This window comes from Raphanus sativus, unplaced genomic scaffold (assembly GCF_000801105.2).
Source record: "Raphanus sativus cultivar WK10039 unplaced genomic scaffold, ASM80110v3 Scaffold0405, whole genome shotgun sequence".
Lineage (NCBI taxonomy): Eukaryota > Viridiplantae > Streptophyta > Magnoliopsida > Brassicales > Brassicaceae > Raphanus > Raphanus sativus.
In genome coordinates this window covers 1-16,864 of record NW_026615724.1, presented here as the reverse complement: position 1 = coordinate 16,864, position 16,864 = coordinate 1, and the positions used below count along the sequence as shown (strand labels likewise).

Genomic DNA, 16,864 nt, shown 5'->3' with positions numbered 1-16,864 from the left:
AACCTTATTGTTTTATCTGAAGAAAGAAAAACTGACAGAAACATTCCTTGGCCGCCTAAATCCTAATACAAACAAACAGTTTTTGACAAAATATGTGTGATCAATAAAAAGGTTATTTGTTTTGTGTATTACATTGAGTCACTGACAAAATAAAAGAAAATAGTTGACAAAAAAAATAAAAGAAATATTAAAAAAAGTGTGTATATATGGCGTAAGGTTTTGACATGTACTTTCACATGCATGCGCTCATAAGTGATAGTGAACATGCGATGTACCACGTACGCTAGCCCTAGATGGACACTATTCACTTGTCTTATTGGACCACAATGGTTATCAAAATGAAGAAAAAATTGACTAATCATTGAAAAACTGGGGACCGATCAATGGATATGAGCTTAGTTGATGTGTATAAATGTGGTAACAGCACATAGAAAGGAAAGAGGCTATATAGAACCAGAATATTACCTTATATGAAATTACAAATTCTCAAGAGCAAGTTTATGCTTTTTATTGTGTTAGGATCATTTTATGAGACGTCATGGTTATACGTTACTATCAGCACCACATAGATCCATTAATGACATGTGATGAGAAGAGGCCAGAGGCAAACAATTATGTGTTATCTGATATATTTATTAGGTCTACAAATAGCATGTTATGATAATACAAGAATGATTGTAATGGTAATGATTCTAATTTCTAAGTGAGTTGTCATTGTTCTTATCTCGGATGAGTCTGTTAGCTACATTTCAAACATTCGACTTAAAAGGAAATGGACATAATACTATATGTGAAAGATGTGATTTACATATTGGGAAATAAATGCGTCGACCTTTTGTGGTGTACATGCTATCTAGTTAACTAAACCCATTAAAAAAATAGTATTCATTCGATCTTTTAGAGCCATGCTTCTATTGATTTTGGGTTAATAACAGCTGAACTGACAATGGCATATTGTTACACTAACGAGATAAGCTGGACAAGCAGATAACTGTAAAACATACACACCCATTTTTTATATGAAAACATAAAATTGTGTCACTAGAATGTGATAACATGGAAGGAAGTTGAATTATGTACTATATGTATACATAGAGAATGGTTGGTCCACTTGAAAGTGGAAGCATGAGTAAGTTATAAAGCGAAGTTAGCTTTGTCACGTGCTAATGCTTTGATTGAATCTGCCAAAGTATCATTTAAGTACGTTCATAATTTATACCTAATCCACTGTTTATTTTCCTGTCATTAATTAATACTATTACATAACAGCCTTGTTAGTTGATTGAAATAATCAAATTATTGATGGTCTAATAATAATATCACAACTCTCCTTTTTTGATGCGAAACCCCCATTTTGACAGCAGAAAAAGGGAGAAATGAAAAATCAAATGTTTGATCAAGAAAAAATAATCAAATGTTAAAAAGGTTATACTAGGGACATGTTAGCACCTTTAGAGTTTTTACCTTTTTATTTATTTTCTTCTAACATCATTATTAATAAGCACGTTATCGTTGCTTTCTTTAAAAGGTAGTATCATAATTTAACTCTGAAAAACACACTTGTATTTAAGTGCAGGCAGCCTGCATAACTTATTACAAATCAATTACTTAATTGGTTAATTATTGTCCACAATCAATTGGTTATTCATAAGCTCCAATTAAAATAATCAGCAAATGAGATTGACTTTAAAATGATGCATTTCAGATTTAGAAATGTAAAACAAAATTCAAAAATAGGTTTTTAATTAATTATGTCAGTACTGATAAAACTATAAATAAATAATTAACTATATTTGGGACCATTATATTATTCATTTAGAAAAAAATCTACTGAAATGAAATAAATGAAAGAACTGAAAAGATTGAGAGAAAACGAAAGCACCAAGCCACTAAATACCAAATTTTAATTAATAAATGACAAAAGAAGTCGTTTCTTTATGGTTGTCCACATCTCTCACAATTTCCAACCAGCTAGCTCAAGAACTCGTCACTAACTCAGATCTTATTACATCTTCATTCACCTCCTAGAAAGTATACTTTTCATTTCTCAATTTCTAAATCTAAAGACATCATAAATGGTTGATATCAAGTCGTTATCTACTACTTCTTCACCTCCAATGAGAGATTCTGTAGTTTCTTGACTTTCTTCCTTGCTCTGTTCGAGACTATATGACCAAAGTCAACCTATACATACACCAACCATACATTATATGGATTATATAAAAAATGGTGGTTCTTTTGGAAACATAAGCTTCAACTAAACTATTTCTCTGCTTCCGGGTCGCTTTACCTTCAAGTTTTCCCGCTCTGTGTTCATAAAACAAAGAGTAAGTAACTACTATATTTTTATTACAGCCACATACTTAAACATTTAACTCTCATCTTTCTTTTTACTTCTGTCTTTGTGTTTTGTTTTTTATAATCCTGATGGGGTCTCACTCTCTTGGGTTTATATCACAGTTAGAGTGGAGAGAAAGTAAAAGTTGAAGATAGAGAGAGAGAGAGAAGCTATGAACACTAGTGTTCGAGCTGCTCTTTCCTCCATGAAAGCTCCTTCAAAGCATGTCACCACTCAAGTACCTTTTATTCTTTCTTTTTTCTTCTTTCTTCTTTCTCTACCATTTTCCACTCTAGTAAATCCAATTTTGATTTGCTTTCTTGGTGATCTCTTTAAGATTCTTGGCTTCTAAAATTGGACTATTTCACAACATAATATTTGCCTCTTTTTTTATTCCTTCTAATAAAATAGTTATTCTTAGTGAAGTTACTGCAGGTCACAGTGAAAGTGATCCATACTCAATTATTATCTAGAAGATTGTGTACTTTTCCACTATCAATAGTTTCTTTACAAACTTCTTCTTTGTTCTGTATGAGTAACGTTTGGTGGTATTCTGAAACTCACAAAGGAAGAGAAGAAGAAGAAGAAGATGGAGTCTCAAGGCAATGGAGGTCTAGCTAACTTAGGGAAGTCTCTTGCTAATAGGCGCCGAGCTAACAGAGAAAAGAAAATGGATTTGCTGCAAGATGTATGATGATAAGTTCTTGAGAAACCACTTTCTTGATTTGATGATGAATTTGAGTCTAAAAAGTTGTTTGTTATAAATTAGGTTGATAAGCTAAAAAGGAAGCTGAGACATGAGGAGAATGTCCATAAAGCATTGGAGAGAGCTTTCACTAGACCTTTAGGAGCTTTACCTCGTCTTCCTTCTTATCTCCCTCGACATGTAAGATCCAAATGCTGATTCTATATCATCAAACTTGTTGTTCTTTGTATTTTATTTGTGTTTCTTTTATCTGATAAAGACACTGGAGCTTCTCGCTGAAGTAGCTGTTCTTGAAGAGGAAGTAGTTCGGTTAGAAGAGCAAGTTGTAAGCTTCAGACAAGGTCTATACCAAGAAGCTGTTCACATTTCTTCCAAGAGGAACCTTGAGAGTCCTAATAACAACGAGAATTCTCCTGTTAGAAGCACTAAACACCAGAGATCTAAATCCATGTCACAACATGAGTTGAAAGCTATGATCACTCCTCAGAAAAAGCATCAACAGTCTCTTAGTCTCAGCAGAAGCATCTCAAGTAGGAAACTCTTCTCCTCTGATCAGACAGTTAGTGGCAAACAAGCGTCGCCTAAACCAAATGTAAGCAGTGTTAAGCCAGTGGATGTGAGAGGGAAAGAGAATCAGACCTCTAGTAACGGTTTAAAAGACAAGAAGGATACAGAATCACTTGATAAGAGACTTAAGAAGGTAGATGATAGATTAGCAGACCAAGACAAGGCACAGGAGAGTGTCTCGGAACCGCTGCAAAGTGGAACTGCAGCAAACAGAGTTTCAGAGGATTTACTGAAATGCCTAGTGAGTATTATCTTGAAGATTAGCTCGTCCAAGGACATTGTGTTGGATCCATATAGTAACTGTTCAGAATGGAGAACAAGAGAACTTGGTGCATACAAGAGTCTCTGTTCTGTTGATGCATCTTCCATTGATCTTGGGAGAAAAATCAATGCTTTATTTCTGATCCATCGTCTCAAGTAAGTATCTCGTTTAAAATCTTTTTTCAGAATGATTGAAATATTCTAAACTCAATGTTTGTGTAACTGTTCCTATTTTCAGGTTCCTGCTTAATAAGCTTTCCATTGTAAATCTAGATGGTCTTAGCCACCAGCAGAAGCTTGCGTTCTGGATAAATACCTACAATTCATGTGTGATGAATGTGAGACTTCTTAGTATGATAGATAGAGAGAACGTGTAAGATGTTGAAAAAAATGCTGATGTCTTGTTTTTAATTTATCTTCATAGGCTTTCTTGGAGCATGGGATCCCTGAGACCCCTGAGATGGTTGTAGCCCTTATGCAAAAGGTTTATACTCTAAAACAAAATTGGACACCATTGTGGTTCAATGTGTAAGTGACCTGTTTATTATATTCATCTTCTCTTTGTTGTGTCAGGCAACAATAGTTGTAGGAGGACACTCACTTAATGCTATCACAATAGAACACTTTATCTTGAGACTTCCATATCACTTAAAATTTGTAAGTTTTTTTTTATCTTTCTTCTCTTTGATTTTTGTATATGCTTAATCAAAGTTTGATTCTTATTCTCTTTATCTAGAAGAAGACTTGTCCCAAAACTGCAACACATGAAGATTTGAGAGCTCATAGCACATTTGGATTGGAATGGTCAGAGCCTTTGGTCACTTTTGCTCTGGCCTGTGGAAGCTGGTCCTCTCCTGCTGTAAGTTGTGCTTAAGAATCATACAGATTCAAATTTGGAGAACTTTCTAGTAGTAGTTTCACACACCAACTTTTGTTATTTAGGTAAGGGTTTATACAGCAGCTAATGTAGAGGAAGAGCTAGAAGCTGCAAAGAGAGATTATCTTCAAGCATCTGTTGGGATCTCAAAGAAGAACAAACTAATGATTCCAAAGGTATTAGACTGGTATATGCTAGATTTTGCAAAGGATGTTGAATCGTTGCTAGATTGGGTTTGCCTTCAGTTGCGTGGTAAACTCAGAGAAGAAGCTCTTAAGTGTATGGAGAGAAAGAACAAAGAGTCACTCATGGAGTTGGTTCAAGTAGTACCATATGACTTCAGTTTCAGGTTGCTATTGCATCAATGAGAAAAGGTTTGGTGATTTGTGATGGAACCAAGGTTTCAACAATGTTGAACACTGTATAGAATTGGGTTGGGGAGTGTAAAGTAGAGCAAAAGTTAAAAATTGTTATTGGTTGGCTGAGACCTGAGAGGATATATATAGTCATATGTTTGTGCTCTTTACAATAAACAATAGAGAGATAGCAATTTATTCAATTGATTTTATCTACAATGTGTACAGCATTTATTTGTTTTTAGACTAGACTTTGTCTCATTTGTTTTATCTTTTTTTTTTTTCCGTCGTAATATTATAAAAAGCCAAAGCCAATAAAGAAATGGGCCGAAGCCCTACAAACGAAACAAAACAAACAAAAGCCCACTACAACAACTGGGCAAACCGAGCCACAAAACCAAACTGGGCCTAGAGTCCAATTAACCAAGACAAACCGATCTTCAACTCGGCCCAACGTCTGAGGATAGGTCACCCACGTGTAGCCATCCTGACGGAAAGGAGACACGTGTCGCGAACCGGATCCAAACCGTCGCCGCGTCGGAACATCTCCGGACGGTACGATCGAAGTCCACCAGTCGTCACCATCCCCGGAGCAAACCACTAGACCTTGCTTCCAGCCACAAGGGAGAAGGAACGCACCTCACCTCCCATTAACGCTTCGACTCAAACCTTAGGAGAGCATCATCGGACCTCGCCCTAGATCTCATCCCGAGTCGTCGCCATCACCACCTTCATCATCAACGCTTCAGCCCCTTGAAAGCATCAATCAACCTGCGATATCTCATCCAGATCTGAAAACCAAAGCCAAACCCTAGACACCAAAAAAACGAAAACCGGAGCAAAACAGAGCCTCCGCTTTAATCACCACCTAGAGCCGACCGTTCAACTCTATAGAAGAGAAGCCACGGCGGCGAACAAAACCGACCGCCCATCTAGAAGGAGACGCAGCGACGGAGACAAGAGAGACTATACAGAATCGAAAAGCAAACGGTTAGGAAGCCGAACAGATAAGGCCGGACCGACGATGGTGGCTGACGGAGCCCACTCCGTCGGCCGGATCTCTAAAAAAACGATGAACTTTCTCTCTGTTCTCATTTGTTTTATCTACAATGTTATTATATGTGTACACCATTTATTTGTCTTTACATTTTTTAGAGTAGATTTTGTCTCATTTGTTTTTTCTTGTCTCTTGCCATTTTTTTGGTCAGCATACTACTGTCTCATACCATGTGTGTTTTGGGTCAGCTTGATAGCATAAACCCTTTTTTTCTTGCCTCTCAACTTCTTTCGTGTGAAAGCTATTAACATTCTCACAATACTTCATTGTTTAGGATGACAGTAGTATGACACTATTCAAAAAAAAAACATGCGAGTGACTAACAAACAAGAAATCTCTCGTGATTTCATAGTGGATTAATTTCATAGTGGATTAATGTGTCTTGGTGAGAATTCTACGAGATGTGAATCCCAACAGTGCTGGGTAGTATAAAATGAAAACAAAAAGAACACGCTAGAAGGAGGGGTCGAACCTCCGACCTTGTGGTTAACAGCCACACGCTCTAACCAACTGAGCTATTCCAGCTTTTGATATACGACGAAACAAAGATGATAATTAGAATTTATAGATGAATGGGCTTACAAAAAAGGCTGTAACAAGAGCCCAAAAGCAATACACAATAAAAAGGAGAAAAACAACAAAACTCTCAGAATAGAAATCGTCTGTTTTGAGAAACTGCAGGGCCGTTAAACCCTAGTGTGTGTCGTCTGACGTTGAAGAAGAAGAAGAAGATAATAATCAGATGTCGGATAACAAAGACCACAACTCTGATTCAGACTCCGACGGTGCACCCGAGGAATTCACACAGGAAACAGGTATATGTTTCCATCTGTATGTGGATTTAAGCTGAAAACAGTAAACTCGAAATTGCATTAACTTAAGCGTCTAATGGGTTTTGCTTTCTTTCTTTTTCTGTCAGGCAAAGTTGGAAGATGCAGCCTTGAGGAAGATACATAGAGAGAATAAGGCTAGGTTTGTATTCTCACCACCTTCCCTCTCTCACTCTAGCTCAGCTATCTAAATGTCTAGTGTTATGCTAGAGACATTAGGGATCCGCTTTGACTATCAAAGCGACTTCTTTTGGAGCTTGTGGTGGGTTTAAACCGTTTAGGAGTTGATGGAGGAAGATGTAACTATTGATTCCTGAAATGAGATTGCTTTTCTCTGCGTTAGGGTTGTCCTGGAGAAGAAAGAGAGTCGAAGGCGTTTGGCAGAGAAGATAACGCCAAGGAAGTCACGGAAGATTGACACTTTCGATGATATTAAAGAAGAAGAAGAAGAAGAAGAACATGAGGAAGACCCTGAAGCTCTTGCAAACAAGGGGTTCCTTTCCAAAAACATTATAGACTTTCTTGCAGAGCGGGAGAAGTAATATATCTCTTTCTCACTGTGCATAGACAGTTTCAACTAGAAAACATATGTCTTAAAATTGGCAGTTTCTCTCATTCGCAGACAGAAAAACGTTTCGGATTCTAAAGAAGAAGAGGCCAAACACCCGAGAAAGAAAAAGCTAAAGAGCTCAGGGTAAATAATGATACAATCTCTTTGGTGTCTTACATGCACACTCTATAAGCAACTCATTGATTTGATCTCATCGAATCTCTCTAACTTGTGTGTGGGTGCAGTATTGAGACGGTTATATACAAGGAGATTCCACCACCGGAATGCTTGAAAACAGGGTTAGATTTCTTGAAGAATCGCAAAGCACAAGTCCCTAGATCCTCTTCAATCCTCACGAACTCAAGCCAAGCTCTCCGACTTGTCACCGGTGCTTCTTCAGCCAAGAAACAGCCACGGAGAAAATAAAACTCTGTGAAAGATTCCAAATATCCTTGTTTTGATTTATAATATAAATCAGCTTCATTTGCTTCAGTTCTACTAGTAGAAATTGATATTGCCTTATTTGCAAAAGAGCCCTTAAGTTTGTTAAAAATATGAAATAAAGTCATTAACTACTATCTTTTCCCTCCACGTATTCGAGTGTTTAAAAGAGGAGCTTTTGAATCTTTCCCTCTCTGACTCCAAAATCCTCACCGGCGATATACAAACCCTAGATTCGTTCCGCCGTCTGTTCTTCCATCAATGTCGTCGTTCAATCCATTCTCTACCCCACAGCAACCGCAACAGACTCCTCAATCACCGTTTCAGACTCCGCAGCAGACGCCTCAACCACCGTTTCAAACTCCGCAACAGGTATCTCAGCCGCAGAGCAACTCCTTCTTCTCGCAGCAACCGCAGAGCACTTCCTTCTTCTCTCAACCGCAACCGCAGCAACAGCAACAACCACCGACGTTTCAGCCGCAGCAGCTCTTGTATTTGTTCACGAACGATAAAGCTCCGGCGAGTTACAGCACCGAATGGACTGATCTCCATCCCGATTCTCAGAACCTTCTCCTTGAGATTGAGTATTACTCTTCTTTCAACTTTTCTTTGTTCAAACGCCAAAATCTTGAAGATCATTGCCGTTGCTGATAATTTGATCTTATTGCTTGTGTGTGTGAATATTCTTAGGAAGAAGATAATGGAGTACAGAACCGAAAGCCAGAGGTTAGACCAATCCAGCCGGCTTTTTGATTCTTCTATATCCACTCAAGGTTTCGAGTCTGTTGCAAGCCGCATTGTTCAGGTTTCTTGGATGATCCCTCTCTATTCTTCTTCTTTATGTGGTTTATCTCTTAGACTTGTATTAAAAGTTTATAAAATTTTGCAGGAGCTTGGTGGGATTAGTACTACCATGGACAGACAGAAAGCTGTTCTCCACGAGCTTATGCTGGTTGTTAAAGATCTGCTTCGTAATTCAGAGGTTGCGGTTGGTTCTTTCATGATGCTACAGCCAAGTGGGGGAGGAGGAGGAGCTGTTGTTGTCAGTGGTGGTGATTCTCAGCAACCTCAGGCGCAGGGAGTTCAACAAGAAGAAGTTCAAGTTTCTTACTTTTACCGTGGGATCCCAAAGAAACCTACTGCTTTTCTGCTGCAAACAGTTGTGAGGTTTGAGAAGTATCTAGGCGAGTGCAGACAGTGGGTTGAGGAGGTGGAGCAGTTGCTCGCTTTGGATTCTGACAAGTATAGTCGACGTGTTTTGGTTTTGGAGTCTCTTCCGAAAGTCATGTCTAACGTGCATGACTTCTTTGTTCACGTGGCTGCTAAGGTAACTTTGTTGTAATGAACCTTCAAATGTTGAAAACCACCTTGTAATCGGTTTGGAATTTTGTTGTGTTTCAGGTAGAGAATGTTCACCAATACATTGAATCAATGAGAAGAGCGTATCTTGCTGACCAGCGACGGAGAGGAGAATCCAATGATCCGTTTCTTGAGGCTGATAGGAGGGAAAGAGCAAAACAAGAAGCTGCTGCTAAGAGGGTCCACCCAACTCTGCATCTACCTCCTGCTGCTACCACTACTACAAGTACACAAACCTCAACACAAGTAGCTGGGTTAATTACGTACTCAGCAGCAACTCCAGAGGTTTCAAATTCTCCACAGACACCTCCAGCTAATTTTCCAACATCAGGAGCTGGCTTGTTTCCTGACACACTTGCTTCAGCACCTTCGATTTCTATCTTTGCTACACCACATACACCAGTTTTCGGTGCTCCACCAACTCCTAGATCTTTGTTTGGCGAGCAAACTCCATCAAATCCTGCTACGCCTTCGCAGTTTGTCTCAGGTACAAAGTCATTATACAGTACAGTTTGTATTAAAGGTTTTGTTTTGTGGTAATCTCAACTTGTGTTATCTGTTGTTACTTGTTTCCCCTTAGGTCTTACACCTGGTTCAGGAGCAAATTTGAGTTCTATGAAAGTAAGTACACTCTCTTCGGTTTCAAACTCTCTTTTGCATTATGCCTCTAACGACTTCATTTGACTCACCTGACCTCCCTGGATAAATGTCTGAAACTGAACTTGTTTTCATCTTTCATTACAGAGACCTTCAAGGTCCAAGTACCGAACTTCGCGACGTTAGGCACTTGATTCTTATCAAGTTCCATCTCTCAGCCTTTACCAAGCGTCATTTACTACAAGCCTTGAGCTCATCGTGTTTCACTTGCTGGTTTGGTGAAAGTTGAAAACAGATCTCACTCACTCACTCATTCATTGAATTGATGATTGTATGTTCTCAAAAGAATAGTCACAGGGAACAAAAGTAAATAGTTTAACATCTTATTCATATAGGATTCTGGACAGTGTTGTTGTCTACATGTTTCTCTTGAATATATCAATCCGTGAATATTACCTACCTTTCTCTTATTCTACTGATTCATCTTCACTAAGACCCTAAAAGAATATCAAAGGTATTACAAAAATAAAAAGCTCCGTTGCCGGGAATCGAACCCGGGTCTCCTGGGTGAAAGCCAGATATCCTAACCGCTGGACGACAACGGATTTGTTGATTGATTATTAAACTTAAACCACAAATCAAGTTACTATTTTACCAATGGAATATTTTTTTTCTGAAACACTTACCTTACCTATGAAATAATTGTCATCACTCTTTTTTTTTGTAACTTTATCACTCTTTCTTTCTCTGATGTTAAAAAAAAATGGAATTACTCTTTCTCTTTGTTCCTTGTATTTCACAAGAAAACAGCATATTTATTTTATTTTATTTGTAATTTTTTTTTTGTAACTGATTTTTATTTGTAAATTAAAACAGCATCTTTATTGGTTATTCATCTTTAAAATGATAAAACTACGACCATTCAAAACGTTCAGCTTTTTAGTTGTAGAGAATGGAAGAATCTTCTAAAGCGCATGTATCGATTGTTTACCAACAATATCTAAGACACTAAAACATATATCATATAAAATATTCTTTTGTCTTATTTTTGATTCGTTTCATAAAATAGCCTAACAAAATGTAATTTCTTCGATTCTACAAGTTTGTTAATTTACAATGCTTAACCAGTTGATGGTGATCACTGATTAGTAGTTAAGTCATTCATTATAGGTTTTGTACAGGATTATCTAATTATAGTGGTTAATCACTTGCTTTAGGTGTGGCAAAAATAACTAATTTTTCGTACGTCAAAAGATTTGCATGGATTCAGTTCAAGATCAAAAATGAGTTTTCTTATATGTATTTGGATTTAAATTAAATTTGTAAGTGTGAAACTTAGGGGGGGCGTATACCACCATCAAATTATTCCGTGTATATATAATATTCAAAGATTGATGACAACAGTTATAAATTTGATTTTCGAACTTTGAAGATTGAAACGAGAATTAGTGGTCGAATCATTGGATTATTGTTCACCAAAAATATATTACCAGTGGATTCTCGCAGCTAGAAACCGACGAACCTTATCCTCAAATTAGATATAGACAGAGCAAAAGCTATCGTTGCTTGAACTTTGCAAAACTTCTTTTTTGTAAAAGCAGTGGTGAGAAGAACAAATCAAAAGGTTAAGGATATGTGATGACGAGAAGACACGAGAGAATATAATCAATCAACGGTATCAATCTCTCGATGTCCTTATCACAACTCGAGACGTTTCAGTTCCTCCTTCAAAGAAAGACGATTCTCGTGAAAAATCTAGATTAGTTGGACATGTGTTGTGGTATAGTTGGCTGTACTAGCCGTTTCTCTACGTCCGTCCGTTAGATTCCTTTGTGGTGCGTCATAGGGGAGTATTCTGGAATATTTTTGGTTACAGGAATCAAACATTATTTGTAAAAGCTAAATTATATAAAATTGGGAGAAATTTGTGTTTGGCTATCAGGAAAAAGCGTTGAATAAAGTTGCTTTGCGTCGTGGGATCTTTTACAATGGAATGTACGAAAGATCCTTTTTGCTAATTGCTAATTAGCTAGTGTTGCAGCGACTAGTTGCGAGATATATTAAAATATATACAATCATCTACTTTGAATAAGGAGTCCTTTTTTTCCTCTGATAGACTAGGATGTCCGGCGGATCGAGATAAAGAGTCTCCATATTGAAATGTTTACTTGCTTATAATCTGCTAAAGAACTTTAGACAAACAAAACGCAAAAGATAAGCAACCAAACACATGAAAAGCACTCAAAAGTTTATAGTATAAATTTCTAAATTCAATGGTTACGTGATTTCTTTAAACTGTATCTTAATGTGAATGTAAATGGATGTTGTATAGTAAATGAGACTATGCCGAATTTTGACCACTACGATTTTTTAACCTTTTTGTTTTTGGTTTTCTCTCCACTGGTTTTTAAATTAATAAAATCGACAGTATCAACGCCACATACGAGATACTGTCGATTTTGTTCCATTAAAAGTTAAAACAAAGTTTGAGTATAAAACCATATTTGAGATATAGATATTACAAACACAATTTTATGTTCAGTAATTCAGTTCCTTTTCAATCATAATTTTCTGTTACAAATTTTCATATTATCATTTTTGATTTTGGTATATAGTTGAATATATCTCTATAATTTGCAAATTACGTACGTAGCTGATTATAAAAAATATATATATGTGACATAGTAAGTTTTTTTTTGAACTAAAATAACATAGTAAGTTGCATACTGCATGATGTCAAGACACTTGGCATGCTACATGATGTATAAGTTGTGTAGCATAGTGCACAACGTACACGTTATATAGCATGGTGCAATTATTTTTTAAAATATATATACACATGATACGTAAGCTGTGTATTAGATTTCAAAAATGTGAAAAATTCATATGCAAATTTTATGAAAAGACAAAATTTGTATATTTTTTTTTGTCAGCAACGTATAAAACATACTCATATAGACTTTGCAAACCAAATTGATAGCTTCACATCTATATAAACAAACGACGGTTGCTTTTTTACACTACGTGTAACACTTTCCGTCTTTAATTTTGCGGCCATGATATATGAATGAATTATGAGCTGTTAAAATTTGTCTTCAAAATTTTTGTGTCCTCCAGATAACTTATAAAATCTGGCCATTCTTCTGGTTCCAAAATTACATTCACCAACTGAGAACAATCTGTTGCAAATATAATAACAGTAAATTGTCATAGATTCCTCATACATTCAGTTGTCCAAATGAGAGTTTCTATTTCCGAGTGAAATGGTGACTACCTCGCTTTTGTATTTCTCGCTCCCATTAAACAATCAAAACTTTCCGGAATACTATATCAGCCTTGTCCCGAATAGGATTTCTGATTTTTCCATGAACCATCTGTAAAATTTGTATAATTTTATGATATAAATATAATGATTTTTATTACTTTAAATTTTAAATTATGTTTAACTTAATATTCTATAACATTAGTGCCAATTTTCCTTATATTTCAGAATAAAGATATATATTAACTAATATAAAAATAAGTTCAAATCAATCTCCATAATATTATACAATCAATTATGTGTATGTATATATATCTTGACACCTGTTTTGCTTTTCAGAGTCCAATTTTCAAAACAAATCATCAATTTACAAACATATTATATAAGTACTATATTTATAGTTATTTCTTGTAAAACATATATCCAGTGAGATTTGTACAACCTCATTGGTTGTGCATAAAATAGTAATAGTACCAGCCATTCTTACACACTCACTTTTTCTAATTTAGAAAACAGAAACTACAAGAGAGAGGAAGGAATATGAGAATCTTTAATGGTAAGCACTGGGAAATAGTAATAAGTTTCCTAAAATTGGATATGATGTATTTATTATCAGGCAAAACAAAAGGAAAAGAATCAAAATAAATAAATAGAAAAGGTAATACATATACAAGTTAGTGTAACGATTCGCCGCGTGTGTACAGGCATCACAAAAAGATTCTTCATTCCATTTAAAGCCAAATCTAATTAAAGCATTTTTACGCAAACGCCCTCGAGATTCCCTTTATTTACAGCGGTTACAATTTTCCGCGTCCTTCATCTTCTTCCCTGATCTCTTCTTCAATTCTTCTATATAAACGTCTTTGTCTGTCTGTAGCTTCTTTTGTCTTCATAGTTTTTAGATGGTTCAAACAGATACAGATCGAAGGATGAGTCTTAATTTGAATATTTCCTTGTACTCTCTAGAAAAACCCTTGTCTCAATTTCTCGACCAAGTGTCGAAAATCAAAGACAATCATTCGAAACTGTCTGAGATCGATGGTTATGTCGGAAAATTAGAGGATGAGAGGAAAAAGATCGATGTTTTTAAACGAGAGCTCCCTCTATGCATGCTCTTATTGAACGAAGGTCTCTCTCTCGATTCTCAGTTTTGTTTTCATGTAAAAGTTTGGATTTTTACTAAATTGTTTCTCTTTGTGTAGCGATTGAGAGGTTAAAGGAAGAGGCTTCATCAGTGATGATGGCATCAAATGGGAGATTCGATGTGGGTCAAGGGGCAAAATCGGAAAGTGATAATAAGAAGAACTGGATGAGCTCTGCCCAGTTATGGATCTCCAACTCTAACTCGGTAATTCAAATTAATTATCAGACCTTTTTATGTTTTTATTTGATCTTATTACCCTTTGATCATGTTCTGTTTTTTTTTCTTACAGACAAACAGAGAAGAAGATCGAGGTGTGACTCAGACTCCATTTCAGACATGTTACAATCTTAATCAGAGAGGGGTATTTATGCCATTTAACCCTCCTCCGGTTCCTCTGTCTCTCATGACTCCTCCACCTTCAGACATGATGATGAGGGACTGTAGCAGAATTGAACAGAATCACCAACTCAACAGACCTTTACAGAGTCATCATCACCACATTCCGAAGAAAGAGCAGAGAAGGAGATGGTCACAGGATCTTCACCGTAGGTTCGTTGATGCTCTCCAGAGGATTGGAGGTTCACAAGGTTAGTTCCTTAATCAAAAAAGGAGCCAACTTCGTATCTCAATACTGAGATTGTTATTGTTTGTTGATGTGAGACCAGTGGCAACACCAAAGCAGATTAGAGATGAGATGAAAGTTGATGGTTTAACCAATGATGAAGTCAAGAGCCATTTACAAGTAAGTACTATAAAAGTTCTCTTCTTCTTATTTACAAAAACTTGAAACATTTGATGTATGAACGAATGATTTTTGACAGTTTGTGAAATGATATTTAATATTTGCAGAAATATAGAATGCATATCCGTAAGCATCCGGGAAAGACTTTGCTATCCTTGGACCAGCCTGGTTTGTTAGGTAGGGAAACACAGAGCTTGATAAGTTTGTCGAGGTCGGATTCTCCACAAAGCCCGCTTGTTGGTAGAGAGTTGTTCAGTAATAATGGCGGTGGTCATAGCTCAGAGGATGAGGAGGAGGAAGAGAAATCTGATGGGCGTAGCTGGAAAAGTGAGTCAGATAAGAAGAGACAAGTGTTGAATCTTGAGCTCTGAAAGATCAATCATAATACTATGCATAGTGATGATGCATCAAAAATTATAATACTATACCAATCATAATACTTCATAGGAGGAAACTGATAAATCACAAACTTTTTGTTTTTTAATTAGTCTAAGTCGTGTGAAAGTAAATCTATTAATCTGTTTGCTAATTACCTTTGAAAAACAGAGGATGAAGACAATCACAACCTTTGTCTGTTGTAATGCATCGTTTTCTCCAACCTACCTAATTTGAGAATATTAATGAAAAAGCATCTTTTACTGCATAAAATCATGCTAGAATAATAATTTGAGATTTTCTTTATTGAATTATTGATATGTAATATCTAGAAAAATTGACTCGTTGATTTGAATCATTATTATGTAGTTTAAATCCACGAGATTTGCATGTTTGGTGGAAGGGAACACCTTCTTACACCTTATCATTACTATTATGCATTATATAATCCCACAGGGTAGATATTGTATCTTCCGACATAATTTGTCATCAGTACTTGTTTTTTGTTTAAATTCCAAAAAATTTTAGTTCCAAATTATTATATACATTTCCCTTTCAGCCAATGTTCTAAATTTTGGTGATTCTGGCTTCTGATTAGTAAGCTGCACAATAATAATAAAACTGCTTCTAAAAATACGATTTTACAAATCAGAGAAATGAAGAATCCATGCTAAGTAGATTATTTATAGAATAAAGATTTGTTGGTTTTCTAATTTGGTAGTTTTAAAATTTTAATTCGTTCCATCCAGTTTTAATGTCTTAACCGGTTTAGCCATCTGATTATTATGAGGTGCTATATGCTATTGAATATAGTGTGGACTCTCTCACTCAGAAAACTACTTTCTTTGGACCTATGGGCCTTAAGTTGGGCCACATCTTCACCCTCATCAACATCCACATTCTCTCTGGGGTCATATTTTACAAAACCTCGATGATGACATTGAATCAATATTTTGCTCCAAGTCCGCCAAAATAAAGAGACGAAGAGTGGGTTTAGGGTTACAAATTCACAATTTCGCGTTACTTTACTTTCCTTTCTTTCTTTCTTCTTCTTCTCCCATTTTCAAATTCACTCAGAGATCCAAATCCCCAAGCTTGAGCTATGGTTGACGAAGCAGCAGCAGCATCAGCATCTGAAGCTTCGGTGACGGAAGTCGCGCAAACCCTAGAACCTAACCAAGCCTCGATCGAAGCCACCGTCGAATCTATTGTTCAAGGAGGCACTGAATCGACTTGCAACAACAACGCGGCGGAGAGCGCTGTGACAGATGCCGTATTATCCGAAGAGGAGCGTGAGAAGACGCTCGAGTTCGCCGATGAACTCGCTGAGAAAGGCTCTGTGTTTTTAAAAGAGATGGATTTCGCCGAAGCTGTCGATTGCTTCAGCCGTGCCCTAGAGATC

General features: G+C 36.5%; 4 protein-coding genes and 2 non-coding genes across 7 annotated transcripts; 4 read left to right on the top strand and 2 right to left on the bottom strand.

Moving 5' to 3' along the window:
- The first annotated feature begins 1,964 nt into the window (after nt 1-1,964).
- Nucleotides 1,965-5,324, top strand: LOC108820548 (uncharacterized). Of its 2 annotated transcripts, none has more exons than XM_018593507.2 (10): nt 1,965-2,327; nt 2,461-2,576; nt 2,907-3,026; nt 3,108-3,224; nt 3,304-4,028; nt 4,111-4,210; nt 4,297-4,356; nt 4,446-4,529; nt 4,612-4,731; nt 4,815-5,324. In XM_018593507.2, the coding sequence occupies exons 2-10, from the start codon at nt 2,511-2,513 to the stop codon at nt 5,115-5,117; spliced, it is 1,695 nt and encodes a 564-aa protein (XP_018449009.1). In that variant the 5' UTR covers nt 1,965-2,327; nt 2,461-2,510; the 3' UTR covers nt 5,118-5,324. The 2 variants fall into 2 exon arrangements, with proteins under 2 accessions (XP_018449009.1, XP_018449008.1); XM_018593506.2 differs by having other exon boundaries at nt 1,966-2,327; nt 4,609-4,731.
- A 1,289-nt stretch (nt 5,325-6,613) lies between these two features.
- On the bottom strand, nt 6,614-6,687 carry TRNAN-GUU (transfer RNA asparagine (anticodon GUU)). The gene has a single exon. It is a non-coding gene; the product is annotated as a tRNA-Asn (tRNA).
- A 131-nt stretch (nt 6,688-6,818) lies between these two features.
- Nucleotides 6,819-8,034, top strand: LOC130502050 (uncharacterized). Its single transcript, XM_056996870.1, has 5 exons — nt 6,819-6,973; nt 7,079-7,134; nt 7,336-7,530; nt 7,615-7,686; nt 7,788-8,034. Exons 1-5 carry the CDS (start codon nt 6,905-6,907, stop codon nt 7,966-7,968), a joined length of 573 nt encoding a protein of 190 aa, XP_056852850.1. The 5' UTR covers nt 6,819-6,904; the 3' UTR covers nt 7,969-8,034.
- Nucleotides 8,035-8,222: 188 nt separating this feature from the next.
- On the top strand, nt 8,223-10,412 carry LOC130502049 (nuclear pore complex protein NUP58-like). Its single transcript, XM_056996869.1, has 6 exons — nt 8,223-8,567; nt 8,674-8,788; nt 8,873-9,310; nt 9,385-9,829; nt 9,923-9,963; nt 10,087-10,412. Exons 1-6 carry the CDS (start codon nt 8,245-8,247, stop codon nt 10,123-10,125), a joined length of 1,401 nt encoding a protein of 466 aa, XP_056852849.1. The 5' UTR covers nt 8,223-8,244; the 3' UTR covers nt 10,126-10,412.
- Nucleotides 10,413-10,472: 60 nt separating this feature from the next.
- TRNAE-UUC (transfer RNA glutamic acid (anticodon UUC)) lies at nt 10,473-10,544 on the bottom strand. Its single transcript has one exon. It is a non-coding gene; the product is annotated as a tRNA-Glu (tRNA).
- A 3,474-nt stretch (nt 10,545-14,018) lies between these two features.
- Nucleotides 14,019-15,735, top strand: LOC108821622 (transcription factor HHO5). Its single transcript, XM_018594622.1, has 5 exons — nt 14,019-14,329; nt 14,404-14,549; nt 14,635-14,932; nt 15,011-15,087; nt 15,195-15,735. Exons 1-5 carry the CDS (start codon nt 14,104-14,106, stop codon nt 15,456-15,458), a joined length of 1,011 nt encoding a protein of 336 aa, XP_018450124.1. The 5' UTR covers nt 14,019-14,103; the 3' UTR covers nt 15,459-15,735.
- Nucleotides 15,736-16,864: the final 1,129 nt, after the last annotated feature.

What these genes read in the sequence shown, in the direction of transcription:
- LOC108820548 (XM_018593506.2), top strand. Translation starts at nt 2,511, where the DNA reads ATGAACACTAGTGTTCGAGCTGCTCTTTCCTCCATGAAAGCTCCTTCA. An exon ending in TTGTAGCCCTTATGCAAAAG is followed by an intron (nt 4,357 to 4,445) that starts GTTTATACTCTA and finishes TTGTTGTGTCAG; the next exon opens with GCAACAATAGTTGTAGGAGG. An exon ending in GAAGCTGGTCCTCTCCTGCT is followed by an intron (nt 4,732 to 4,814) that starts GTAAGTTGTGCT and finishes TTTGTTATTTAG; the next exon opens with GTAAGGGTTTATACAGCAGC.
- LOC130502050 (XM_056996870.1), top strand. Translation starts at nt 6,905, where the DNA reads ATGTCGGATAACAAAGACCACAACTCTGATTCAGACTCCGACGGTGCA. An exon ending in CCGAGGAATTCACACAGGAA is followed by an intron (nt 6,974 to 7,078) that starts ACAGGTATATGT and finishes TTCTTTTTCTGT; the next exon opens with CAGGCAAAGTTGGAAGATGC. An exon ending in CATAGAGAGAATAAGGCTAG is followed by an intron (nt 7,135 to 7,335) that starts GTTTGTATTCTC and finishes TCTCTGCGTTAG; the next exon opens with GGTTGTCCTGGAGAAGAAAG.
- LOC130502049 (XM_056996869.1), top strand. Translation starts at nt 8,245, where the DNA reads ATGTCGTCGTTCAATCCATTCTCTACCCCACAGCAACCGCAACAGACT. An exon ending in AACCTTCTCCTTGAGATTGA is followed by an intron (nt 8,568 to 8,673) that starts GTATTACTCTTC and finishes GAATATTCTTAG; the next exon opens with GAAGAAGATAATGGAGTACA. An exon ending in CAAATTTGAGTTCTATGAAA is followed by an intron (nt 9,964 to 10,086) that starts GTAAGTACACTC and finishes CTTTCATTACAG; the next exon opens with AGACCTTCAAGGTCCAAGTA.
- LOC108821622 (XM_018594622.1), top strand. Translation starts at nt 14,104, where the DNA reads ATGGTTCAAACAGATACAGATCGAAGGATGAGTCTTAATTTGAATATT. An exon ending in CATGCTCTTATTGAACGAAG is followed by an intron (nt 14,330 to 14,403) that starts GTCTCTCTCTCG and finishes CTCTTTGTGTAG; the next exon opens with CGATTGAGAGGTTAAAGGAA. An exon ending in AAGTCAAGAGCCATTTACAA is followed by an intron (nt 15,088 to 15,194) that starts GTAAGTACTATA and finishes TAATATTTGCAG; the next exon opens with AAATATAGAATGCATATCCG.